Genomic DNA, 27,296 nt, shown 5'->3' on the forward strand with positions numbered 1-27,296 from the left:
AGCATTCAGAAAACGAAGATCATGGCATCCGGTCCCTTCACTTCATGGGAAATAGATGGAGAAAGAGTGGAAACAGCCTGGCAGGCTACAGTCCGTGGGGTCGCAGAGAGTCGGGGTGTGAGCCATTCCTTAGGGAGAGATGACTTGAATGGAAGTCAGCTCAGTTCTTCCCTCCCTCTGCCCCCGGGGTCCCTGGGGGACACAGACCCGGGCAAGAGCCAGTCCCAACCTCTGGCAGAGCTTCCGAGCTGAAAGGGAGCCAGTTCCCAGTGGATGCCAAGGATGCTCTAAGGAGAAGCCAGTTTCCCGAACAGAGGGACACAGAACCAACACCCCGGTGACCCCTGACACCCCGCCACCGCTGACCAGAGCATGCAGGAAAGCCAAGTGGCCATCTAGCCCCCTGCTGCTAAAAGAGGAACCTTGGGAGGTTGATTAAACAAAAAAGAAAAAAAAACTGAGAGGCGGGCTACTTGCTTGAGAGGGAATGTGGACTGTGTTATGACATTTCCTGTTCCTTGAGATGATGATAACCGCTAGCTGGTCACTCAGAGATGAGGAAGGCTCTGCTGCTAGGAGACTATTTAAAGAGAGAGGGAGAGAGAGAGAGAGAGCGTGTTCGTGCGGAGGACCAGATTCAGCCGTATCTGCCATACCTGTCCCCCGAATCCTACACCCGGAAGGCCATTGGGGGCACTCCTCCCTTGGGGAGCCTGCTACTGAGGTGTCTGGCACTGTGCAGACTGCCCACTACGTGCCCCGGGCAGGCAGGACGGCGGCTCCAAGGAGCCCCGGATTCGGACAGTTGGGCGAGAAAGATCCAGAAAGTTGACGGACCGGTAAGTGGATGGCACCCCCATCTCCAGGGGGGCTTGCTCTGGCCGCTAGGATCCTCTGACCACGTGGGTTTGTGATGGGACGGGAGATCGGAGTCCCAGAGAGACGGCCTCACCCCGGGGGAGGCTGGAGAAAGAAGCTACCGGGGAGAAAGTCACGCCACCCGAGCTTCGGGAAGGGAAGGGTGGACACTGGGTCTTCTGCGTTTCCGAGTGACGTGGCGGGGAGTCGCTGTCTGGTGGGGTCCGATTCGTCTGTACGCCGTGTTATCTGCATGCACGCTTGGTCGCTCGGTCACGTCCGACTCTGTGACCCCGTGGACTGTAGCCCGCCAGGCTCCTCTGTCCCTGGGCTTCTCCAGGCAAGAACGCTGCAGTGGGTTGTCATGCCCTCCTCCAGGGGATCTTCCCGACCCAGGGAGCGAACCTGGGTCTCCTGTTTTGGCAGGTGGATTCTTCGCTGCTAGCATCACCTGGGAAGCCCGCGCTATCTACCTGTGAAATATTTCCTTTGGGGGTGTCTTTAAAAGGCGAAAGATTTATACGATCTGAAGAGAAACCAGAGTATGGGGGGGGGGGTGTCTTTAAGCTATGAAGTCCTCAATGGTTTTGTTCTCACGGGACAACACGCGCGGGACTGATTTCCACTCCCATCCCCTTCGGTCTCGCTGGGGACACAGACCCTCGATGGGGACATAGCTCCCTCTGATCTGGCTCCCGGTGACACCCAGCAAGGGCGTGTGGCAGGGATGGGGGGCGGGTCTCTCCCCTGGGAAACACAGAACTGAGATCACCTTCACTCCATCCTCGTGAAACTTAACAGAAGTGGCGGGGGATGTCAGCCTGTGCTCAAAACCACGCGAAGCTTTTTTTTTTTTAACCTCCTGACCGCGTGGCTTGTCAGATCTTTAGATCGACCCCAGATGCTCTGCATTGAGGGTGCGGAGTCATCATCGCTGGACCGCTGTCAGATTCCCCCGGGAAGCCTTTCCGTGCCTTTCGCTGCAAAGCATCTGGGAGCCAGGTGGGAAGGTTTAGGTTCCTTTGGTAGAGAAGCAAATAGCAGGCCACTCTGGTATTCTCGCCTGGAACATTCCCCGAACGGAGGAGCCTGGCAGACTACAGTCCACACGGTCACAAGAGTCGGTCACGGCTGAGTGACTCAGCACACACTCACACATGGGGCCCGCAGGAAGAAAGTGGGTGGGTGCCAGACCCAGTCCATCTCCAGAACTCATTCCATGACGTTTCCTTATTTTCCGGGAGGTCAAGATGCTGGGGTTACGTTTCAAAGCGTCCCCGTTGTGACTTAGAGATACAGATGGAAAAAAAAAAAAAACCAATCCAGATGGAGATGCCTGTCCACGGATAAGAAGTGATGGGCTTCCCTGATGGCTTTGTGGGTGAAGAATCTGCCTGCCAAGACAGGAGACACAGGAGGCGTGGGTTCGATCCCTGGTCTGGGAAGAGCCCCTGGAGGAGGAAATGGCAACCCCCGTTTCGGTATTCTTGCCTGAAGAATCCCGTGGACAGAGCCTGGCGGGGCTACAGTCCCTGGGGTTGCAAAGAGTCGGACACGACTGAGCCACTAATCAGAAAAGGTGAGGGTCTGGGACTTTGCTGGTGGCCCAGTGTCTAAGACTCCACATTCCCAATGCAGGGGGCATGGGCTCCATCCCTGGTCAGACTAGACCCCATATGTGGCGGCTAAGACACAGCTCAGCTAAATAAAGGAGAAGGAAAGAAAGAAGGAAGGAAGGAAGGAAAGAAATGAGCGTTTGCAGTAAAAAATAGCCCTGGAGGCAGCTGACATCGTGGAGACGTGTAGGAAACAGGCGGTGGGTGAGGCGATGATGGTCAGAGATGTCGCAGGGAACCTCCGCACACACGCGCTGAAGGAACACGTGGGCAGAGCTGACGCCTCTCCAAACGCTGGACATTGCACGAGATTCGGCCACAGGAAGCTTTCGTGGAAAAGGATGGCCGTGGGCCTGTGGACCGCGTGGATAAAGAGCCCCACTCCTCGTGGACAGAATCTGCTAAAACGGAGAAGGCACAGCCGTTGCGCACCCTCCCCCGCCCCGACCACGTCCTGTTCCTCCCCACCCACCGGGGAAGAGGCGTCCAGTTTGCACGCACGCTGTGGTTTCCCGAAGCCCTGTCCTTCCCTGCATCAGGCTGTCCTAAACAGGAAGACTTCTGGCTCGCTGCTGAGACACGGGGCAGAAAGGAGGCTACCCCAGATACGGAGACGAACGTGTCTCCAAAGGGTGTCGGCAGCTGCCTCCCAAAAGGAGCCCAAATGCCGAGGGTCCTTGCGCCCCATGTTGTGGGTGGCCTCCTGGCTGCTATCAGCTCCTCCTGCAAAGGTGTTTCATTGTCAGGCAGGTCGCCTGCAGCTTCCCTCCTGATCACCTCTGTGCAACCAGCAAGGGCGTGCCCATCTCTTTGTGTTCGTAGAGTCGTGAAGATATCAGGAGAAAAGAAAAAAACATCTACTCAAATGCACCAAACCCAGCCCTGTAATCACCAAACATAAAAAGAACCTCCATCAGAATATTCTAGAACTTCTTACAGACTTTTTTTTTTTTTCTTGCTGCCCTGGTGAAAGAAGTCATTTTTTCAAAGGAGAGGTAAGTGTTTAGGGGGCAGCTGACCTTCCTAAGCCATGGTTTATCCCCTAGGTTGTTCCTGGGAGTGTTCCTACCTGCAGGGGCCTTTATGAGCAGAAGAAAATGAAAGAATCAGGGTGACTGAACTCAGGCACAAACAGTTGCCTCATGCCCCAAAGTGGATGCTGTGGACCCAGCATCCTCATCATACATCCCTTCTTTTCACTGGGGGTTTCACCTCCCCAGACCCTCACTGACCACTTAGGAGAGGATCAGCTTAAGATAAAACTGATTAGCCATTCCCAAGTATACCTCTAAGCAGCAGTAATGTGGACCAGTGGTAGAGGGCTGAAGGGAGAAAAATAGGTTGGGCAGAGCCCAGAAAATATTTCTTTAATCCCAGTTTGCTGAGACTTGTCATCATGAACATGTGTTAAATTTTTTGATGCTATGGATAGAGTTTGGAACAGAATTTAAAGGGGAATCTCGTGTTGATGTATGGCAGATGCTGGCACAATTTTGTAAAGCAACTATCTTCCAGTAGAAGATTTTAGAAAAATGGAATCTGATCATGCCAGGTAACCCAGAGGTGTACAAGGAGGATGGTAACCTCACACTGTACTCTGATGGAATATTACTCACCAAATAGGGACATTTGGACAAACCAAGAACCCTTTAGAGGGGTGGAAGGGGTGAGGCCACCAGTGAAAAGAAGGGATATGTAATGAGAATGCAGGTCCATGGCAGCCACTTTGGGATATGAGTCAACATTGTCTGGCCCTGAGCTAAGTGCCTTGGGCCTACCATTTTTTTCTACGCACAAAGGCTCCGGCAGCCAGGTTCTGATTCCCAACGACTGCCTGGAGGTTGTGCTAAGAAGGAAGTTCTCCTGCCTTGATTGGAACCCGTTTTCTGAACTGCTGTCTCCTCTTTGGAGGTTTAGGTCCAGCTTCAGGTCTGAGGCATGGTGGTCCTGTTGGATTTCGTAAGCCTCCTGGTACTCCTGAACTCAGCATGCTCCACGGCCCTGGGTAAGTGCCAGTAAGGCTTCCAGCGCTGGGGAGCCCATGCTGTGGTGGGGGCTGCCGCCCTCCTAACCCCTGAAGGGGCAAAGACTCTCATGACCTGGAGTACCTCCCACCACTGCTAGGTGAAGGGGGCCTTCTTGCAAATCATTCTCGAGGTGCATACCTTTATCATTCAGCAGAATCAGGGGCTCAGAAGTGAGGGAGAGTCCTACAGCTCCAGCCCCAAACCTCAAACTCAGCTGGATTGTCAGATTTGCTGCCTATGTTAAGGTTGTTGTCATTAAATCACTCAGTTCTGTCCAACTCTATGCCCCCATAGACTGCAGCACACCAGGCTTCCCTGTCTTTCGAAATCTCCGAGAGTTTGCTCAAACTCATGTCCACTGAGTCAGTGATGCCATCCAACCATCTCATCCTCTGTCGTCCCCTTCTCCTCCTCCCTTCAATCTTTCCCAGCATCAGGGTCTTTTCCAATGACTCAGCTCTTCCCATCAGGTGGCCAAAGTACTGGAGTTTCAGCTTCAGCATCAGTCTTTCCAATGAATGTTTAGGGTTGATTTCCTTTAGGGTTGATTGTTTGATCTCCTTGTAATCCAAGAGACTCTCAAGAGTCTTCTCCAGCACCACAATTCAAAAGCATCAATTCTTCAGTGCTCAGCCTTCTTTATAATCCAACTCTCACACCCATACACGACTGCTGGAAAAACCATAGCCTTGACTAGACGGACCTTTGTTAGAAAAGTGATGTCTCTGCTTTTTAAGATGCTGTCTAGTTCTGTCATAGCTTTTCTTCCAAGGAGCAAGTGTCTTTTAATTTCACGGCTGTAGTCACTGTCCGCTGCGATTTTGGAGCCCAAGAAAATAAAGTCTGTCACTGTTTCCATCTTTTCCCCATCTGTTTGTCATGAATTGATGGGACCGGATACCATGAGCCTAGTTTTTTGAATGTTGAGTTTTAAGCCAGCTTTCCATCACTGAAAATGAAATCCCCTGAAAATCCCCGGGAAGCCTCTCTGTGAAGTGGGCAGAGACATAAAACAATCTTCTTGTGAAATAAGCCCAGAACCAGAATTATGCCCGCTAACCAGATCACTCAGATGGAAAGACACCTCACCCCATGACAGAACCAAGTCCAACATGTTACCTGATATGAGAAGCTCCAATAATTTGGCCACGTGATGCAAAGAGCCAACTCATTGGAAGAAAAAAAAACTCTGAAACTGGGAAAGGTTGAGGACAGGAGGAGAAGGGGACGACAGAGGATGAGATGGTTGGATGGCATCACCGACTCGATGGACGTGAGTTTGAGCAAGCTCCGGGAGTTGGTGACGGACAGGGAGGCCTGGCGGGCTGCGGTCCACGGGGTCGCAGAGAGTCGGGCATGGCTGAGAGACCGAAGATCCCATTACCTCCGGTGGGTTTGCCATTTGGAGGTCCCAGCTGCAGCTGGGTTCTCTCCTCCTAGGAAACTGGGGCGGTGGGCACAGCTTTCTTCCAGGGTCACCTCTGGCCAGAGCTTTTATTTAGCCAGTTAAAAGATTTATATGCATCTGCAAGGGTCAAGCAGGGAAAAGACCAGAGAAGGTGGGGTGGGTGGTGAGAATGTCTTCGTTTAGGGCAGGCTTGTCCTGACAGGAGGTACCTGTCCAGCACCAGCTCCCTCACTCCAGCCCCCAGCTCAAGGGGGACCCACAACACACACACACACACACACACACACACACACACACACACACACGCTCAAGGGGGACCCACAACACACACACACACACACACACACACACACACACACACACACACACACACACACACACACACACACACACACACACACACACACACACACACACACACACACACACACACACACACATAGAGCTCACCCGTCCCCTCCTCCATCCTGAATGCCCAGAAAGGGGAAGCCGCTCACTTAAACCAACACATCATGCCCAGCCCTTGCATCCGCGCCGACGACACGGAGGGTTCCGGCTCCTACGCATCCTCTCCAACGATTATCTTCTGGTTCTTCAAACCATTACTAGAGGTAGACATCGCTATAGCACCGCTTCTCAGGTGGCGCCAAGAGAACCCGCCTGTCAATGCAGCAGACGTTAGAGGCTTGGGTTCCATCCCTGGGTGGGGAAGATTCCCCCGGAGGAGGGCATGGCAGCGCACTCCAGTGTTCCCGCCTGGAGAAGCCCAGGAAAAGAGGAGCCCGGCGGGCTTGACTCATCACGGCACACAGCTGATATGCGGGTGGCTCGGCGCGTCACCGAAGTTTGGATTTGGTCCCTCTGATGGTTCAGGGCGCCCACCATCTGTCACGCGCTCCTGGGTGTCCCTGCGCTGTTCAAGTTAAAAGAGCTCGCTTAGGTATTTCCCTGGAGCTGCAGTGGTTTAGGACTCCCCCTTCCAATGTAGAGGGTGTGGGTTGAATCCCCTGGTTGGGGAGCTAAGACCCCAACATGCCCCGTGGCCAAAAAGCCAAACGTAAAACACGAGCAGTGTTGTAACAGATTCAATAAAAGACAGGAAAAAAAAATGGTCCACATCAGAATAGAATAGCTAATTCCAGAGAAAGACAAATACTGTGTGTTGTCACTTATATGTGGCATCTGAAAAATACAAGTAACTAGTCAATGTCACAAAAAAGAAGCCTACTCCCAGGTATAGCAGACAGATTAGTGGTTCCCGGTGTGGAGGTGGAAGTCAGGGGGTGCAAGATAGGGGCAGGGATTTATAAGAGGCGGGATATCAAACTAGGAGGCATAAAACAGATAAGACGTAAGGATGGATTGCAAAATGCAGGGAGTATATCCCATATTTTATAATACCTGTAAATGAATTACATAGTACCTTTAAAAGTGGTGAATCGCTATATTCTACTTACACAGTAACAATTTGAAAGGTTATTGCCGAACCATGAAAAGACTCCGGGATTCTTGGCCTCCAGAGGAGAAGAATTCAATCCGGGGCCAGAGACGAGGCTTGATGGCTCAGAGCTTCTGTGTCACAAAGCTTTATTCTAGTATAAAGGAGATAGAGAAAACTTCTGACATAGGCATCAGAAAGGGTCAGAGAGAGTGCCCCCCTTCTAGCCTTTAGGCGGATGTTATATAGCTACTAGCAGTCTGCTAATTAAAGGAAGGAAATGTCTCAAGACGCAGAGAGTGGCATCAGGCCTTTCACCCACAAGATGCATTTTGAGATAATCTTGGAACCAGGTGAATCATCCTGGGCCATAACACCCTTGGCACGAATCTTGAAGAAAGGCAGATTCCCATACAAATAGGTAGTTTCATTAACATGGATTAGGAGAACAATATCCGAGTATAACATACTGGTTTGTCAAGTCAGCTCTGAGCCTTTAGGCAGAACAGACCTGAAAACAGAGTCTGGGGTAAATGCAGAGTATGTTAACATAACTTAAGACAAACATTTCGTGAGAAAAATGCGTGGGTCAGCTCAAGATTTGACAAAGGTTAACTTCAGGTGGAACCAGGGGTCACTCTGGCAACACAGCTTTTTAGGAGAAACCTCTTTTTAAATTTGTATAGAGAAGGGAAACAAAATATAATGCTCGTTTGTCTCCTCCTGCCGCTTAGGAGAGAGACAAAAAATATCTGACATGGGCAGCCTATTTCCTCTGTTCAGAGACCCCTGTCATTCCTGCCTGTTACCCTCTCAATATTATACACATATATTCTATATATTGTACTCTCATATATTGTGTTACATTTACAGTTATATTTACTTATGTATAAATATGTGTATCATATATTTGTGTTATAAATTATATAATATATTTAACATAATATACAATATATGTTATATAATATAGGAAATAACAGAATTAATAATATATGTGATACATAAATATAGATATACATTTATATATACATCTGTTTACATATTATAATATAAACATGTTTGTATACTATGCATTTACTTATGCATTATAATATATGCATATAATATATCTGTGTGTTGGTGGTGGTCTAGACGCTCGATCGTGTCCGACCCTTGTGGCCCCGTGGGCTGTGGCCCGCCAGCCCCCTCGGTCCCCGGGGTCCCCCAGGCAAGAGTCCTGGAGTGGGCTGCCATGCCCTCCTCCAGGGGATCTTCCCGACCCAGGGACCGAATCTGAGTCTCCTGCATTGCAGGCGGATTCTTTTCCGTCTGAACTACCAGGGAAGCCCTGATTCTCCCTAACTGTCTTTTCTGTTCTGTTTTTAATTACAGCAGGAGACACGGAATCTCCTATTGTAAACGTGACGCTGGATTCAAGGAAAAAAATATTAAGCTGGAACACCCGGGGAATGGTGACCCAGCAGACATGTGCGATCGTCACGCCTCTCGACCCCGACGACATCAGCCCAAACCTACAGGTGGGAGCTCAGGGCTCACATCCTGTGGGTCTCTCTGCTCCTTGTCAATCTTGAATTTCCTTGTAAAATGCGTCTTGAGCCTCTCACTCTTTAATATTCTTGGCTGGGAGGAAAACTTATTTCCTCCATCTTCTTAGGTTCAGTGACTGGGGTCTGCAGATGAACTGGACAAAACCCAGATAACTGGGAGAAAAAGCATCCCAGTTTATTCACTTTTTCTTTCTTTTTCTTTTTTGGCCACACGGTATATGGCACCTTAGTTTTCCTACCAGGAATCAAACCCACGGCCCCCCACACTGCAAGTGTGGAGTCTTAACCATGCATCACCAGGGAAGTCCCGACATTTCTAATTTTGACATAAATGAGGCTTCACAGAAAAGAAGTGATCGGACTAAGGGGTTTGTATGGCTTTTTTTAAAAAAGGTAATAAATTACAAAAACGTGAGAAGACAAAGAAAATGGGATTTGGGTTTCTGGGGCTGAAAAATAGTGGGGAAGTGACTAAGAAATATGTAAGGAAACTAATGGAAGATGAGGATTGTTTTAAGTTCCTTCAGTTAAAGTTCCTCTAACTTCCTTAAGCTCTTTGCGGTTAGGACTCTGGGCTTTCACCGCTGTGTTCAATCCCTGGGGAAGGAACTGAAATCTCACAAGCTGCACGCTGCAGCGTAAGAAAGAAAGAAGTTATTTTATGAGGTCACCTTGAAGCTACTTCCCCATCTATGTGGTAAAGATCAACCTGCTCAATCCCACGTGGATAAGACAGGATGTTTATGCCACCTCCACAAAGGGACATCTATGCCTGCTTTTGTGCAGAGAGCAACCGGTTGTGCATTGATTGATTCTTCACTGCCTTTAGCTCTGAAAAATCTTTATGCCAAAGTGGCATGTTTTGGGATCCCCAAAGCATTAATTTGGAAAGGTACGTACACCCCAATGTTCACAACGGCACTGTTCACAATAGCCAGGGCACAGAAGCACCCTATGTGTCCCCTGACAGATGAATGGATAAAGATGTGGTATGTATGCGCAATGGAATATTACTCCGCCGTGAAAAAGAACAAAGAGGTGCCATCTGCAGCTACATGGATGGACCTGGAGGGTATTATGCAGAGTGAAATACGTCATGCAGACAAAGACAAATATTGGATAATATCATTTGTACGTGAAATCTAAAACCTACCACAGACTAGTGAATATAGCCGAACAGAAGGAGACTCCCAGATGCAGAGACCAAGCTAGTGGTGAGCAGTGGGGATAGGGAAGTGTGAAGAGGAAGATAAGGCAGAAGGAGCAAGAGGAAGAAACTACTATGATTCAATAAGCTACCAGGATATATTATGCAACGCAGGGAATTGAACCAATATTATATCGTAACTAAAAACGGAGCGCTTGCATGCATGCTAGGTCGCCTCAGCCATACTCAAGTCTTTGCGACCCCGTGGACTGTAGCCCAGCCAGGCGCCTCTGTCCGTGAGATTCTCCAGGCAAGAATACTGGAGTGGGTTGCCATTTCCCCCTCCGGGGGATCTTCCCGACCCAGGGATCGTACCCGGATCTCCTGCTTCTCCTGTGTTGGCAGGAGGGTTCTTTACCATGTACCACCACCTGGAAGCCCCGAAATGTATCTCAGAACCTTTACAAATTGTGACCCACACTGTTGTCGAGCTGAAACTGATCTCACATTGTCTGCTAACTGCGCGGCAATGAAAAAGGACGTCGGTCCTTGTGAGGGTGCCCCACGCTACCCCGAGTCGCTGGAAGTGTCGCGGGATTGAATCCAATCTCAGGGGGCCCACACCGCAGGCCGTACATTTATTCTCGCTTCTGCCCCTTACAGGTCAGAAACAACGATACCTACTTCTGCACGTTTCCCAATGCCGTGCTGCACCAGGGGGCCACGCTGACCGTGAACGCCAGCTCGGCGGGCCGGGAGTTCTCGCACCGGCTGACCTTTACAAACCCAGGTGACGCCTCCCCGGCCGCTGGGCAACCTTCCCTACGGCGCCCGGCGTCCGCGTGGCCGGCGGGGAGCTGCTGATGACTCGGCCAGCGGTGAGGACCCGGCTGTCTTGTCTTCCCAGGCAAGGAGGGCTCCGGAGCCCGGAATCTCTCGTGCGTCATCTACAACATCCGATTCATGAACTGCAGCTGGACACGGGGCCCGGCTGCCCCTGCGGACGTGCGGTACCAGCTCTACACGTGGACCTCTCTGTAAGCCGGGCTGGGGTCCGGATGCGGGATGCTGGGGGAGCCACGGGCTTGTCCCATGGTTCAAGGACTCACAGGGCCCTGATGGTGATGCTGGGTGAGCGCTGGGCCCCCATGGAGCAGGACTCACAGCCCTGAGGGTGATGCTGGGTGAGCCCTGGATCCCCCCCATGGAGGGGGACTCACAGAGCCCTGAGGGTGACGCTGGGTAAGCCCTGGGCGCCCATGGAGCAGGCACTCACAGAGTCCTGAACCTGAATGCTGGGTGAGCTGTGGGCTGGGCCACAGTCCGAGGCCTCATTTGAGCTTTGCTATGCTTCATTGCTCACTCAGGTCTGACTCTTTCCGACCCCTCGGTCTGTAGCCCGTTCAGGCCCTGTGTCCTTGGGATTCTCCAGGCAAGCATGCTGCAGTGAGCTGCCATGGCCTCCTCCAGGTGATCGGATGCTAAATGCTGGATAACGCACGAGCCCGTCCCATAGTCCAGAAATGTTTCTTTTCAGACTGGAGGACATCAATCTACAAGGTCCAAACCCCCAGGGAGAAAAGTACCCCACAAAAGCACCCTTTCTCCTTCGTGTGGCTCGTCGGTCCAAGTTGTCAGTCCGCCTGTGGGTCTGAGAGTGTCAGGATATTGAGCACTTTTGTATTATTTTTTAAACAACTGAAGCATCGTTCAAACTGAAGTACTATAGTTTCAGGTACACACACACACACACAGACACACACACACACAGACACACACACACACACACACACACACAACATATATATGTATGTGAGCTTCCCAGGTGGTGCCAGGGGTAAAGAACCCTCCTGCCAGTGCAGGACATGTAAGAGATGCAGGCTTGATCCCTGGGTGGGGAAGATCCCCTGGAGGAGGCCATGGCAACCCACTCCAGTATTCTTGCCTGGAGAATCCCACGGACAGAGGAGCCTGGCGGGATATGGTCCAGAGGGTCACAAAAGGGTCGGACACGACTGAGCCCCTGAACAAGAAGAACCCTAGGAGGATACACACTGCTTAGCTGCTCCTTGATGTCTTTTCTGGACGTCACAGGCACGGAAACGTGTCCGAGTGCGGCCACTACATCCTTGACTCGGCCGGGACGCGCGTGGGCTGCCACTTCGACGAGCTCGGCGAAGGCCGCAGCACAGACGATTACTTCTTCCTGGTGAACGGAACCAGCAGCGACACGGACATCCAGTTTCTGGACTCTTGTCCCCTGAACGGCCCGAAGCTGGGTAAGACGGCGGCTCACTCCCCTTGTATTGCTCTGCTCCTCCGCCAGCCGTCTGCTTCACGGCGTCCGCATTTGTCCCAGGGCTCTGGAGGCTGCGCCTGGCGCTCCAGAGCTGGGTCAGCAGGATCTAGATTAGGGGTGAAAGTCCCTGACGCTGGGAGAGATCGAAGGCGGGAGGGGAAGGGGACGACAGAGGAGGAGATGGTTGGACGGCCTCACCGACTCAATGGACTCGAGTTTGAGCAAACTCCGGGCGACACTCGAGGACAGGGAAGCCTGGCGTGCAGCAGCCCACGGGGATGCAGAGAGTCAGACACGGCTGAGTGGCTGAACAGCCACCACGGATGTAGAGAGGGTCATAACCCTCCCTTGGGGTGGGATGCGTATGATTGCGTCGCACGTGAACAAAGTGGACTCACGGACGCAGCCTTGGAAAGGAATTCCTCTCTATTGGGGACCTAGTGTCCTTCTGGGGGACGCTCCCACGTCACAGAGTCTGCTTCCGGGCAGACCATGCATTGGGTTGGCCCGTGTGTTTACCTTGAGTTGGGCTCATGAGTGACTCCACGCGCGTGTTTGTGTTTAAGTCCCTCCGTCGTGTCTGACTCGCTGTGGTGTGCAGAGAGCGTGGAGGTGTGGAAGACGGTGTGGAAGTGTCTCAAAAAAAAAACTAAAAACAGAACTAAACGTATGACCCAGCAATTCCTCCACTCCTGGTTATATATCTTAAAAAATAAAAACACCAAACACGCAAAACTGAAAATACTAGTTCAAAAAGATGACACGAAGCCCAATGTTCATCGCAGCGTGCTTGACGATTGCCAAGATAAGGAAGCCATCTAAGGGTTCGTTACCTGGTGAATGGACAAAGAAGATGTGGTGCATATATACAGTGAAATGCTGTGCTAACTCACCTCACTCGTGTCCCACTGTCAGCGACCCCGTGGACTGCAGCCCGCCAGGCTCCTCCGTCCATGGGATTCTCCAGGCAAGAACACTGGAGTGGGTTGTCGTTTCCTCCTCCAGGGGATCTTCCCGACCCAGGGATCGAACCTGAGTCTCCTGCATTGGTTGGTGGATTCTTTACCATCTGAGCCACGAGGGAAGCCCAGTGACTCCAAGAGTTGACACCAAGTCTGGCTGCTTGGGTGGTCCATGTAGATGCTGGGGGAGCTTACTTGCCGCTTGTAGGGTGTCCCGAAAAAGGCGAGGGATGTGCCCAGAGAACATTCTCCGAATGGCAACCCACTCCGGTATTCTTGCCTGGAGAAGCCCCACGGAGAGAGGAGCCTGGCGGGGCTACAGTCCACGGGGTCGCAGAGGGTCAGACACGGCTGAAGCAACGTAGCTCGCAGGCCAGCATCTCCAGCGAGTCTGGAGGGAGAGGCAGAGGGCGGGGGAACCCGGCCAGGAGCGGACAAGCCCAGGACGCACGCTCAGCGGACCTGAGGTTTGGCTTCCCCAGGATTTTATGTCCGGCTTTGTGCAACGACACGGAAATGGGCCCAGGTCACCGGGGGACGTCCTCCCGCTGCCTCGCACCCGCTCGGCTCCTGTGGGTTGCAGATGTGTGACCCCGCTTCCTGTTTGGGTCTCTTCTCAGAAAAGTATAACCCGCCCGCGAACCTCACCGTCAAGGACAACGTGTCCCATTACCTGATTCGCTGGGATGCCCCCGCCATCAGATACAGCCTGTCCAACAGCGTCCTGCGTTACGCGCTGGATATCCAGAAGACGGTGAGGACCCGGGCCTTCCTGGGGGAGCACGGACTGCCTCTCCTCTGCCCCTCGCGCCCTGGGGTCCACCCCCCGCCCTCACACACACACTCGGACGCCCCTCTTTGCCTCCCGAGTCTCTTCTGTGATGCGTCCTTTACTGTCTCTTTGTCCTAAAAGTGCCGCTCATTCCTCTTAAGATTTTTTGTTTTATTTTTGGCTGCGCTGAGGCTTTCTCGCTGCACGCGGACCTTTTTCTCTAGCTGCAGACAGCGGAGGCTGCTCTCTAGGGTCAGTAGTTTTAATGCTCAGGCTTAGTTGCTGCAGGACACGCGGGGTCTTCCTGGACCAGGGATCGAACCCATGTCTCCCGCATCGGCAAGCGGAGCGTTAACCACGGATCCCACCCCCCAGGGAAGTCCGTGCTCATTCATTTTTGCTGACATTCACTTACGAACTGCTGTGTAATTTTTTTTTTTCCTGTCGGCGATGGTATTGGCGGTCGTATCTAGGAAACCGGTTTGCAGCGCCCTAGGTCATAAAGAGGAGAAGGCAATGGCACCCCACTCCAGTGCTCTTGCCTGGAAAATCCCATGGATGGAGGAGCCTGGTAGGCTGCAGTCCATGAGGTCGCTAGGAGTCGGACACGACTGAGCGACTTCACTTTCCCTTTTCACTTTCACGCATTGGAGAAGGAAATGGCAGCCCACTCCAGTGTTCTTGCCTGGGGAATCCCATGGACCGAGGAGCCTGGTGGGCTGCCGTCTATGGGGTCGCACAGAGTCGGACACGACTGACGCCACCTAGAAGCAGCAGCAGGTCATAAAGATGGTGCGTGTGTTTGAGTCTCAGGGTTTCGTGGTTCTAGCGGTTCCGTTTAGGGCTTTCATCCACGTCTGCTGTCTGCCTCTCTCCCTCCCCGCTGGAAGGCAAGTTTTCTCAGAGCAGGGGCCCCAACAACAACAAAAAAATCTACTTTCATTCATTCCCGCACAGAGCTCACATACCGAAAGGTAGCATCTTTCCTTCCAAGATGGAGAGAGGAAAGGCTAGAAGAGGAGAGAAAAAAATGTGTTGCTTCTTTTTCTTTTTGGCTACACATCTTTTGTGGGCTTCGTTCCCAACCAGGGATAGAACCCTTGCCCTCAGCGGTGGAAACACGAGAGTCCTAACCGCCAGCACACCAGGGCTGATGTTCAGTCAATCCTTGGGTCAGGAAGACCCCCTGGAGAATTGCATGCACAGAGGAGAGGAGCCTGGCGGGCTACAGTCCACGGGGTCACAAGAGTCAGACACGACAGAGGGAGGAACACAGCCCTAAGTCTGGTAAAGAATCCACCTGCCCGTGCAAGAGATACAGGCAAGGTGGGGTCCATCCCTGGGTTAGGAAGCTCCCCTGGAGAAGGAAATGGCAATCCACTCCAGCATTCTTGCCTGGAGAATCCCATGGACAGAGGAGCCTGGCCGGGCTACAGTCCATGGGGTCCCACAGAGTCAGACACAAGTGAGCGACTTAGCACTCACTCCCAGAAGCTTTCAGCTTGATAACAGAAACTCTGAGGAGCCTCTTTTAAATCGCTGCATCTGTGGAATTGCAATTATCTCCAGCTTAAAATAACCTTCACAGCCCTCCTGGGATTCCCAGGGGGTCTCGTGTTGGTGGAGAAAGCCGAAAAGACAGGCGCTTACATCTCCCCTTTGCTCTCTCTTTACAGGGCAGCTTTTCTAAGAGAGAACCGGTAAGCGTGACTTCCTTTCTCTGCTGCATCCACGTTTGAATCATAGATGCTGAGTCCGGCCCTCGGCGGGCAGGGCGCTCAGCTCAGCCCTGGCTCCCTCTGTGCCCACGTTTTGGGGTCACCAGGCTCTGGGGACCGATGGAGAAGTTGTAGTTTCCCAGACGCCTCTGACTCAGCTCAGTCACCCTCCTCATGGACGGAATAACGTCATGGTCCCGAATGGGCCTCCTTGCTCCTGAGTCCACACTGCGGTGAGCTCAAAGGGTCCCCCGAGAAGTCAGGTCCGCCTAGAACTGCACTACAGGACTTTATTCGGAAACGGTGGTCTCTGCAGAGGTGACAGAGTGACGGGTCTGAGATGAGGTCCTTCCTGGACGAGGGTGGCCCAAAACCCAGGGACAGGTCCTTATAAGACACAGAAGAGGAGAGACACGGACACAGAGGAGAAGCCACGTGGAGACGGAGGCGGAGACGGGAGGGAGGCGGCCACCTGCCCAGGGACGGACGCCTGGAGCCCCCAGAAGCTGGAAGAGGCGGAAAGGACCCTCCCCGGGAGCCTCTGCAGGGAGCCCAGCCCCAGATCCTTGTGGCCACCGGGCGCCCCCAGGCCAGGCCCCCTTTCCTCCCTGGCCACCCAGCCTCTCCAGACGTGCAGGTCCAGGAGAGCCCCAGGGGGCGTCCAGGGACTGCCAGGCTCTGACCTTCACGTTCCTGCCCTATCCCGGATCCTGTGTGTAGAATCCTTTCATTTTTCTTTGACAGTTTTTTTTTTTAAGTATTTTTATTTATTTATCTTGGCTGTACTGCGAGGCATCTTAATTCTCAGGCCAGGGACTGAACCTGCATCCCCAGCAGTGGAAGTACAGAGTCTTAACGACGGGACCACCATGGAAGTCACCCCTCTGTGTAGACTCGGAATAACCGCAAGCCCACGTCCCGAGGGCACGGGGACCCTGCAGGAGGCACGGACGCAGACGGACAGCCGAGAGCCCTGATCGTTGTTGTTCAGTCGCTCAGTCGTGTCTGACTCTTTGCGACCCCATGGACTGCTGCACGCCAGGCCTCCCTGTCCGTCACCAACTCCGGGAGCTTGCTCAAACTCACGTCCGTCGGGTCGGTGATGCCACCCAACCGTCTCGTCCTCTGTCGTCCCCTTCTCCTCCTGCCCTCAATCTTTCCCAGCATCAGGATCTTTTCCAATGAGTCAGCTCTTCACATCAGGTGGCCAAAGTATTGGAGTTTCAGCTTCAGCATCAGTCCTTCCAGTGAACACCCAGGACTGGCCTCCTTTAGGATGGACTTGTTGAATCTCCTTGCAGTCCAAAGGACTCTCAAGAGTTTTCTCCAACACCACAGTTCAAAAGCATCAGTTCTTTGGCGCTCAGCTTTTTTATAGTCCAACCCCTACATCCATACATGACTACTGGAATAACCATAGCCTTGACTAGACAGACCTTTTGTTGGCAACGTGATATCTCCACTTTTTAATATGCTGTCTAGGTTGGCCATAACTTCCCTTCCAAGGAGTAAGCGTCTTTTTATTTCATGGCTGCGGTCACCATCTGCAGTGATTTTGGAGCCCAGGAAAATAAAGTCTGCCACTGTTTCCATTTTCTATGCACCTGTTTGCCATGAAGTGATGGGAGCCCTGGATGCGAGCTGGCACAGTCCCTTTGGGCCCCCACAGTGGGCTGGGAGGGATGGACCAGAGGCGGCAGGTCCGCTGCGCCCCCGGCTGTCAGGGGGCGCACCCTCCTCCTTCTCCGCGTTTCCCGTCTGGTATTTGTGGCCGTCACACGGTCCTCTTTTCTTTCAAAGGTTTTTCTGAGCAGACAATATAAAAACGAGTACAGACTGCCCAGCTCTGACGTGAGAGGACAGCACACCGTCCGCATGAGGGTGCAACACGTGCAGTTTCAAATCTGGAGTGAGTGGAGCGCCACGCGCCGTTTCGGTGAGTCTCCCAGAAATACCCGTGGATGCTGACGTACCTGGGGGGGGGGGGCGGGGGATAGGAATGACCTTTCCTTTGTTGTCCAATCCTCCTTTTTTTTTTTTTTTTTTGACAGTTTCTCTTTCAAGCCAGTTCACCTTCATTTTTGTTGTTCAGTCACTCACACACACCTCTTTCTCTCACCCTGGACATTTCACAATTACGCATTCATTCCTTTGGCTATGCAGTGCAGAACTGAAAGTTAGTATTCACTGACAAGGAAGGCATTGTGCAGTATTAATTGTGCCTTCGTGGAAAAGTAATTGATGCATCATCTTTTGAGAGTGGCAAGGGGGGATGCGGAGAGATTTGTTGTTTAGTTGCTCAGCTGCACCCGACTCTTTGTGACCCCGTGCACTGCGGCATGACAGACTTCTCTGTCCTTCACCATCTCCCAGAGCTTGCTCAAACTCATGTCCATCGAGTCAGTGATGCCATCCAACCATCTCATCCTCTGTCGTCCCCTTCTCCTCCTGCCTTCAATCTTTCCCAGCATCAGGGTCTTTTCCAATGAGTCAGTTCTTCGCATCAGGTGGCCAAAGGATTGGAGATTCAGCTTCAGCGTCAGTCCTTCCAATGAACATTCGAGGTTGATTTCCTTTAGGATGGACTGGTTGGGGACAGCGATACACAGTGTGGTGTGGTGGGTGCAGGATCCCAGAAAAATAGACTCTTTGGTGCCATCCTTCTCAAATCCCTGGGGTTCCTCTGTCTGGAAGCACCCCGTCCTCCTCTCCAGCCCTGCTTCCCCCACCACATCCCCCCGTGTCGTCCGATACCAGGGATGGGCGGGCAGGGCTGGTGTGTGCAAAGCGGAGCCCCCAGTCACGCCTGACCCTCTGCGTGTCTGCCCGCCAGGCGTCCCCGAGAAGAATTTCCTGGTTGTCTCGATCGGGCTGGCGGTGGGGGCCGCGGTTTTGCTTGGCATGGCCATGATGTTTCTCTGTAAAAGGTAAGACACACACCCCCCCCAAATAAACTCAAAAAACGGCATGTCAGAACCCACACATGAAAGAGCCCACGCCTGTCACTGCAGCCCCGTGGAGTGGCCAGAATCCCAGGCTCAGAATGCAGCCTGGAGGTTGCTCAGGGTGGGGCGGTTGGGAACACGGAGTGGCTGTTATTAAGGAACCCGTGTTTCCTGTTTCGACACCGGTCTGTCGTGGGGCCGAGTCTCCGCGCAACTTAATTTTCCAGTGTTCCTGGGGGTTGCCTGTGTAGTGCCAAATGCACTCTTGCTTTTGTGCCGGAAGGAGTGAACTTTAAAGAGAGGCTTCCAAGAGAGAGGTGAGGCCAGGTGTCTATGCAGAGAAGACAGACCTGTGCGGAAGACGGGTCCCGAGCACGTGGCCGGGCCAAGCGAGCCGCCCCAGTTAGGCGCAGTCCCTGGCGCCACGATCCAGAAATGCCTCCCCGGGGACCCTGCGGGCTCAGCCGGAAGGCGGTGGAGGCCGGCTACGGCCGCAGCCGCCACGCGGGGGCGGCAGCGAGCTGCACGCCCGTTTCCAAGCCCCGGTGTCCCGGTCTCCGAGGACCAGAGGCGGGAGGAGAAGGGGGCGACAGAGGATGAGAGGGTTGAATGGCATCACCGGCTGCGAGGACACACGGGGGCTTCCCAGGTGGGCCTAGTGGGAGAGAACCCACCTGACACGGTAGGAGACGTAAGAGACGCAGGTTCGATCCCTGGGCGGGGGAAGATCCCCTGGAGGAGGGAATGGCAGCCCACTCCAGTATCCTTGCCTGGAGAATCCCGTGGACAGAGGAGCCTGGCGGGCTACAGTCCGCGGGGTCGCAAGGAGTCAGATATGACTGAGCGCCTTAGCGGGCGGGTACGCACGCACACGCACGCACGCACACTCACATGCACACACGCACATGCACACACACACATGCATACGCACGCACGCACGCGCACGCTCACACACACATGCATACGCACGCACGCACACGCACACACACACATGCATATGCACGGACACACATGCATACGCACGCACGCACACGCACACACACACATGCATATGCACGGACACACATGCATACGCGCACACGCACACGCACATGCACACACACACATGCATATGCACGCATGCACGCACGCACACGAGGACAGGGGCGTCCTGGCGGTGTTTGTATGGCGTCCAGGAGGCTTTGGGGCCTGGAGAGGGGATTCTTGAGGGCCCTCAGAGGGGCTTGGGTCCCTGGAGGGTCTTGAGGTCACATGCTCGGCGAGTTTGCGCAGACAGGCTGGCGGGGTGTCTGGAGCCGGACACGTCCCGGTCCCGAGGCCGCCTGCCTCTGGGTGTCTGCCCCGGCCGCAGCTAGGGGCCTGGGGTCCCGGGCGCCTCGCTCGCGGGGGACAGGGTCGCCTGTCTCGGCTGTCCGTCCTCGGGCCCGCCCCGCAGACGGGGTGTGGCGGGCAGCTCCGTCGGGGGGTGAGCGGTCCCCAGGCGCCGGGCCTGCCTGCCCAGACCCATGGGGGCGCCCCGGGCACCGACCCCCCAGCTCGGGAAGGTGGCCAGTGCCAGCCACGTGGCCACTGGTCCTCACCGCGCCCCGGGCGGGGCGGCAGAGCTCTCGGGGCAGCGCGTTCACCCCTGAGGCTGGCACGCAGAGCCGGCCTCACCACGGGGCCGGGGGCACTCGGACAGGACAGGCCCCCTCGCAGCGCTGAGGCTGGGCCGCAGCGTCTCTCGTCTCCTCCCGCCAGGTTCTCCCTGAAGAAGAAGCTGTTTCCGCCCATCCCGCGGGTGAAGCAGGAACTCGCCGGCTCGTTCCTGGCCAGCCTGGAGGTGAGCGAGGCTGCCTCCCGGGCGCCGCCTGGGCTCGGAGACTGGTGCTCGGGAACGCGGGGGGCGCGAGCGTGCTGGGGGTTTCAGGCTGGCTTGGGGCGGTCAGTGCCGCCAGGAGGGGAGGGGAGGGGAGGGGAGGGGCCTAGGGCAGGGAAGGGGCCTAGGGCAGGGGAGGGGCGTGGAGGGCAATGGGGAGGGGAGTGTGGAGGGGAGGGGCCTAGCGCAGGGGAGGGGCGTGGAGGGGAGGGGCCTAGGACAGGGAGGGCGTGGAGGGGAGGGGCCTAGGTCAGGGGAGGGGCGTGGAGGGGAGGGGCCTATGGGAAGGGAGGGGCCTAGGGCAGGGGAGGGGCGTGGAGGGGAGGGCAGGGCAGGGGAGAGGAGTGTGGAGGGGAGGGGAGGGGGAGGGGAGGGGTGTAGAGGGGAGGGGCCTAGGGGAGGGGAGGGGAGGGGCCTAGGGCAGGGGAGAGGAGGGGCCTGGGGGGGAGGGGCGTGGAGGGGGAGGGCGTGGAGGGGAGGGGCCTAGGGCAGGGAGGGCGTGAAGGGGAGTGTGGAGGGGAGGGGCCTAGGGCAGGGAGGGCGTGGAGGGGAGGGGCCTAGGTCAGGTGAGGGGCGTGGAGGGGAGGGGCCTATGGGAGGGGAGGGGCCTAGGGCAGGGGCGGGGCGTGGAGGGCAATGGGGAGGGGAGTGTGGAGGGGAGGGGGCCTAGCGCAGGGGAGGGGCGTGGAGGGGAGGGGCCTAGGACAGGGAGGGCGTGGAGTGGAGGGGCCTAGGTCAGGGGAGGGGCGTGGAGGGGGGGCCTATGGGAGGGGAGGGGCCTAGGTCAGGGGAGGGGCGTGGAGGGGAGGGGCCTAGGGGAAGGGAGGGGCCTAGGGCAGGGGAGGGGCGTGGAGGGCAATGGGGAGGGGAGTGGGGGGGGGGGGGCGTGCTGGGCAGGGCCGAGGGCTGGTGCAGCGGAGGGGACACGGGTGTCCAGCTGCCTGCACCCGCAGCGGCTTCTGCAGCGAAGTAGAGAAACCGCCACAAGCCGACTTATCTCCATGCGGGGAAACTGCAGGGCTTGGTTTTTGTCCCTCTCTGGGGTCGCCATGGAAACCGCGGCGCGCTCTCCTTGGGCTCTTCCGAGTGGCATCTGCAAAGACCGCATTTCTGATCCAGGCTCCCCGTGTGCGCTCCTGGGTGGAAGCTGAATTTCGGCAGGAGGGCGCCCGTGTGACCCACGAGCTCCCCCCGACATCCCACCCACTCCCCCACCCCGCGGTGGCTGGAGGCAGGGACCCTCCCGGGAGCAGCTCTGCGCCCCTGACTTCATCTCCCCATCCGCCACACGAACCTCTGTCTCCGTAAGAAAGCAGAGATGCTCTTAAAGCACGGCCTGTGCTCTGAGACCAAAGCCATTTCCCCAGGAAGCCTCCTCCCCGAAAGTCTCAGCTTCCAGTACCCCTGCGTTTCTTTGGTGGGGCCCAACGACCCCAAAACAAGCGTTTTGCGTTTCTTGATCTGTGACCGTGGTTCACTGTGGCTAGCGCTGTTGAGATAATGAGATGAAGCCACAGATCGTCAGCCATCTGAGCCTCCCAGGGGTCCCATGCTGACCTCACCCCTCTGCCCTGCACATGCGTGCATGCGTCTTAAGTTGCTTCAGTCGTGTCTGACTCTGTGTGACCCCATGGTCTGTAGCCCACCAGGCTCCTCTGTCCGTGGGATTCTCCAGACAAGAACACTGGAGTGGTTTGCCATGCCCTCCTCCAGGGGATCTTCCCCACCCAGGGATTGAACCCGGGTCTCCCGCATTGAAAGGCGGGTTCTTTACCACTAGCGCCACCTGGGAAGCCTCCTGCCCTGCACAGGTGAACCCCAGGTCCTTCAAACGTGCGGTCCTGTATGTGGGAGTCAGTGGCTGGACATCAAGGGTCCTTATTTCCTGGAGGGTGGAGTTGGGAACGTAACCACCCCCAGCCCTGACTCTCAGCCTCAGGCCGGCCAGGATCACCCACTACCTAAACTGGGGAGTGAGGCTCCCCAAGCTTTCAGTCAGCCACCCACCTGGCTCCCCAGGGCACTGATCCCTCTGTTCACCTCTGTACCTGGGTTCTGGGCACACCAGCTAGGTCGGGGTGTGGCGTCCACAAGAGGTAACGCCAAGATAGGGGAGGGTCTGTTCAAAATCGGGAACTGTTTCTCTGTGGTTCCCCGGGAGATGGCGAAGACCCACCCCTCACCTGGGTTGCAAGCATCTCAGAGATGATTGTACCTCTGATGTGTTCCTCCTTTATAAAAAAAAAAAAAAAAGAAACAGCGTTATTGAGATTTCACTCACCTGCTGTAGAATCCACCCACTTAAGTAACAGTTTGGGGCATTTAGCGAGTTCCCAACATTGTGCAGCCATCAGCTCTGTCTGGATCCAGAACATTCTCATTGCCCCCGAGGACACCCTGTCTACATCACCAGTCACTTCTCCCCGGCCTCCCCCAGTCCCTGGCAACCACAAACCCTCATGCTGTCTCTGTGGATTTGCCTGTTCTGGACGTTTCCTATAAATGAGTCACACACGGTGTATCCTTCTGTGCCTGCGTGTCTCACTGAGCATCGTGTGTTTGAGGTCCATCCATGTTGTAGCCTGTGTCAGACCGTCTCTCCTTTTCATGGCTGTGTAATATTCCACTGTGTGGATGGACCCCATGCTGTTTATCGACCCATCCATCCATCCATCCATCATCCATGATTCCATCCATCCATTCAGCCATCCATCCATCATCCATCCATCCATTCATCATCCATCTATCATCCATCCATCCATCCATCCATCATCCACCCATTCATTCATCATCCATCCATTATCCATCCATCATCCATCCATCCATCCATCCATCATCCATCCATCCATTCATGATCCATCATCCATCCATCACTCATCCATCCATCCATTCACCCATTCATCCATCATCCATCCGTCCATCCATCCATCCATCATCCATCCATTCATTCATCATCCATCCATTCATTCATCATCCATCCATTCATCATTTCATCATCCATTCATCATCTGTCCATCCATCATCCATCCATCCATCATTCACCCATCCATCCATCATCCGTCCATCCATCTATCCATCCATCCATCCATACATCCATCCATCATCTATCCATCCACCCATCCATCCATCATCCATCATCCATCCACCCATCCATCATCCACCCATCCATCCACTCACCCATCCATGGACATGTGGACCCTTTCCACCCTCTGGCCGTCATGAGTACCACTGATTGGGAGGACCAGGGACTGCAAAGCGTGGCCTCACCTGTGTGCTGTGTCCTGTCTTCCAGGAGACGGCCTCGTGCGGAGACCACGCGCCGTCAGCCTCCCAGGACCCCGAGGACATCTTCACCGTGGAGGAAACCCAGTCGTTGGCGAGCGGACCAGCGAAGATGGTAGGCCCAGCCCCAGACCCCAACCGTTATGAAAACATCCCTTCTGGGCGTCCTCTGCCCAACCACTGAGAGGACTGTGATTCGATTCGCCCGCTGCTCGCCGTCCGATCCCAGCGCCTCAGCCTCTGCTCCGTCGTCCCACGGCTTCCCCGCCTGCTGGCCACCGCTGCACACGCCTTTCCCAGCTGCGGAGGGTCCGGCCGCCAGCAGCCGTCGCCCAGATGTGCCCCGTCGGTGGGTGAGAGTGCTGGCAGAGTCCGGCTCACGCTCTGGTCCAGGTTCTCCCCGTGAGGATGGGCACCGAGCTTGCCCGAAACAGCACAGACGTGGGGACGAAGAAATGACGGGGTGTTCGGTCTCCATGGGGTCGGGAAGATGCCCTGGAGGAGGGCATGGCAACCCCCTGCCGGATTCTTGCCTGGAGAGTCCCGGGGACGGAGGAGCCTGGCGGGCTGCAGTGCGTGGAGTCGCACGGCTAAATCAAGGAAGCGACAAAAAAAGGAACAGCATGTACGTGCTGGAGCCGGCCCGTGTGGATGAGTACAGGACAGCGTCAGCGTGGTCTCCTTTTGGGGACGGGTTTCCCGTTAGACACTTCTGAACTGAGCTGAACTGAAGGGTGCCAGCCAACCAGATAACCTGGAAAGCGACGGAGGCTTTAAGAGAAAGTGAGCAAGGTTCTCCCGATGAATCACCTGGCCTCTGTCCGTCTTTCGAGCGACGGGAGCAGACACAGGATGAGGACAGAGGACGTCAGGTTGTGCACGATCCTCTCCCGTGGCGTCTCTGGACAGCCACACGGGGAAGCATCTCTCTGGGTTCCAACCTCGTCCAGGAGGGACCCGTCTCCCAGGCACAGCTCTCTCACGCTCGGGCTGCCAGCCGGCGATGCTAGAAGCAGAGACACCCAGCTTCGACAGCGGGACCCCCCCCACCCCGACTCCCGCTCCGATTTCCCGGAAACACCGTGAGCCGGTCCCAAGCCAAGGCTGCGGAGAAGCAGGTGTTTCGCAAGAGACGGCGGCCGCTGGTAAGATTTCATCGCCAAGCTTCCGCGTTTGGGGTTGGCGCACCTCGCTCAGGAAGAGCGTCTTGTGAAACGCTTGCGGTGTTTCGAGAAAATCGAGAAAGATGAGGTCTTGGAATCAGAGAAGGCGCCCGCTATCGCTGTGGCCGCGTAGCCTGCATCCCCGAGATAAGCCGTGTGGTCACCCCAGCGGGTCTCCGGGGCGAGGTACCACCTGTGATCACCGGGCGGGGGTGGCTGCAGACGCCCCAGCTCCGGCCGGGAGTGGCCTGGACTTGGAAAGACCAGCTTCCCCTCCGGCCTCGGGTCCGGCTGAAAATGGGCTTGGGCCCCGGGACACGCTGACTGACAGGTGTGAGTTTAAGAGTAAGTTCAACATCGGAACACAGGCACTGTCCTGGCGGCCGGTGGTGAAGACTTTTCCTTCCAGTGCAGGGGGGCGTGGGTTTGATTTCTGGTCGGGGCCTGAGATCCCACAAGCTTCGACGCTAATAAAGCAGAACATAAAAGAGAGCAGTATTGTAACAGACTGAATACAGGCTTTTAAAAATTGCTGTTATTGTTGACGCCCTCGATTGTGTCTGACTCTGAGACCCCATGGACTGCAGCACGCCAGGCCTCCCTGTCCTTCACCAACTCCCGGAGTTTACTCAAATCCATGTCCATGGAGTCGGCGATGCCATCCAACCGTCTCACTCTCTGTCGTCCCCTTCTCCTCTCGCCTTCCATTTTTCCCAGCATCAGGGTCTTTTCCAAAGAGTCAGCTCTTTGCATCAGATGGCCAAAGGATTGGAGCTTCAGCTTCAGCATCAGGCCTTCCAATGCAGAAGCCAAAGAATTTACTGTCATGGGATTCATTGCCTTTTTTTTTTTTTTTCCTGTAAGACTGATCCATATCCCTAAGAATACCATCATTGCTGGTGGCCGAGTACCTTTTTAGAAAAGCTATCTTTCATCTTGGGGAGTGGTGAACAAGTGAGGATTTGAGAAGCTCAGGGAGCAAACATTGGTTTGCTTTCATTTTTCTCTTTCAGTTTTTGTTTCTTCTTCCAAGACATTTTCTATTTGTAAATGAAAATAATTTCAAAATAGGGCGGAGGGAAATTTCGCAGCAAAGGTCTCTCTCTGCAGACAGCGAGCTGGGGAATCGGAAGTGCCTCATGCCCAGAAGCAGGGCTTGGAGCCCCGGGGGGGCTGGCGGGGGGAGAGGTGTGCATGTTCCCAGAGGTCACAGAGGACAAACCTGGAGGATCAAAGAGCAAGGAGTGCCCCCCGCCAGCCACCACCCCCAACACGCACACACACACACACACACACACACACACACGCGCGCGCGTGCACACGAGGAAGATGGCTTGGCCACTGCTGCTGGAAGTGTTACTAGCCAGATAAATTAATCAGGGAAGCCCCTCGTCTCGGGGGAATCCCACGGGCGACGGTTGGGGAGGTACAAAATGAGAGTATCTCCTGCCGTCTCAGTAAGTAAGAAACGTCTCGGCCAGCATCGAGTTCTGGGCTCCAGACGTGAAGGCCCGGCTCCAGAAACTTAGATCTGCCGCTCCCCGTGGTGATGGCCCCGGGGGGCCGTGGGCCGGGGAATGCAAGAATCAGACATCTGTCACTCCTGAAGCTGAACAAGGGAACAGCGTTGGCCCCAGACAGCTGAGATGCATGTGAATGGAATGACCTTGGTGAGCCCAGAGGCTTGCACCTTCCCGTAGAGTAGACCCATCGGTTTGTTAACTCGATATCTGATCTTTCATGTCTAAACTGCCTGCTCCCCAAAGTTGTGTATGGCTTGACTCCCCCTCCTGCCTCCTTGGAGCAGTTTTCTCAGAGTTCCTAAGATGCTGTCTCCCAAGGCTCGGAGTCCTAAACATGCCGGAATAGAAAGTACTGTACTTCCAGGTCGTGACTGTATTTTTTTTTTTTTGGCAGTTGACAGCAGGCTGGCCTGACTCCCAAGGGCAAGGCCAGCCGTGTGTGTTCTGGTCTGCGTTCTGGGCACTTGGTCCCCGCCAGAGGGTGAGTGGGAGGGGGTTTTAGGGGCTGTTTCTGGGAGCACAGAGGGAGACCCCTCCCCACCTCCCACCCTGGGAACTGACCCACCCGTCCAGCATCTGCATGGACGCTCAGAACCTCCAGTCTGCCTGGGAACCCAGAGAGAGAGAGAGAGCTGTCGTCCAGCCCCCGATGGCCACGTGGCCTTGGGCTGATGTCCAGCCACCCATGCGGCCACGGGCTTCCCAGGATCCTCCCATTAGAGGAAGGGCTCAG

At 55.0% G+C, this 27,296-nt stretch overlaps 1 protein-coding gene across 2 annotated transcripts; it reads left to right on the top strand.

The window, feature by feature from the left end:
- The first annotated feature begins 287 nt into the window (after window positions 1–287).
- On the top strand, window positions 288–26,896 carry LOC136153630 (granulocyte-macrophage colony-stimulating factor receptor subunit alpha-like). 2 transcript variants are annotated; one of them, XM_065915629.1, is made up of 12 exons: window positions 288–839; window positions 4,386–4,479; window positions 8,719–8,864; window positions 10,705–10,831; window positions 10,949–11,078; window positions 12,136–12,320; window positions 13,923–14,056; window positions 15,751–15,774; window positions 17,593–17,728; window positions 18,626–18,719; window positions 20,478–20,559; window positions 23,888–26,896. In XM_065915629.1, exons 2-12 carry the CDS (start codon window positions 4,413–4,415, stop codon window positions 24,059–24,061), a joined length of 1,299 nt encoding a protein of 432 aa, XP_065771701.1. In that variant the 5' UTR covers window positions 288–839; window positions 4,386–4,412; the 3' UTR covers window positions 24,062–26,896. The 2 variants fall into 2 exon arrangements, with proteins under 2 accessions (XP_065771701.1, XP_065771700.1); XM_065915628.1 differs by having other exon boundaries at window positions 4,392–4,479.
- Window positions 26,897–27,296: the final 400 nt, after the last annotated feature.

This window comes from Muntiacus reevesi, chromosome X (genome assembly GCF_963930625.1).
Source record: "Muntiacus reevesi chromosome X, mMunRee1.1, whole genome shotgun sequence".
Lineage (NCBI taxonomy): Eukaryota > Metazoa > Chordata > Mammalia > Artiodactyla > Cervidae > Muntiacus > Muntiacus reevesi.

Bases quoted from the DNA above. Each gene is read 5' to 3' on its own strand.
- LOC136153630 (XM_065915629.1), top strand. From the start codon at position 4,413: ATGGTGGTCCTGTTGGATTTCGTAAGCCTCCTGGTACTCCTGAACTCA. The intron at 8,865-10,704 runs GTGGGAGCTCAG...TGCCCCTTACAG, and splicing joins ACATCAGCCCAAACCTACAG to GTCAGAAACAACGATACCTA. The intron at 15,775-17,592 runs GTAAGCGTGACT...TTTCTTTCAAAG, and splicing joins GCTTTTCTAAGAGAGAACCG to GTTTTTCTGAGCAGACAATA.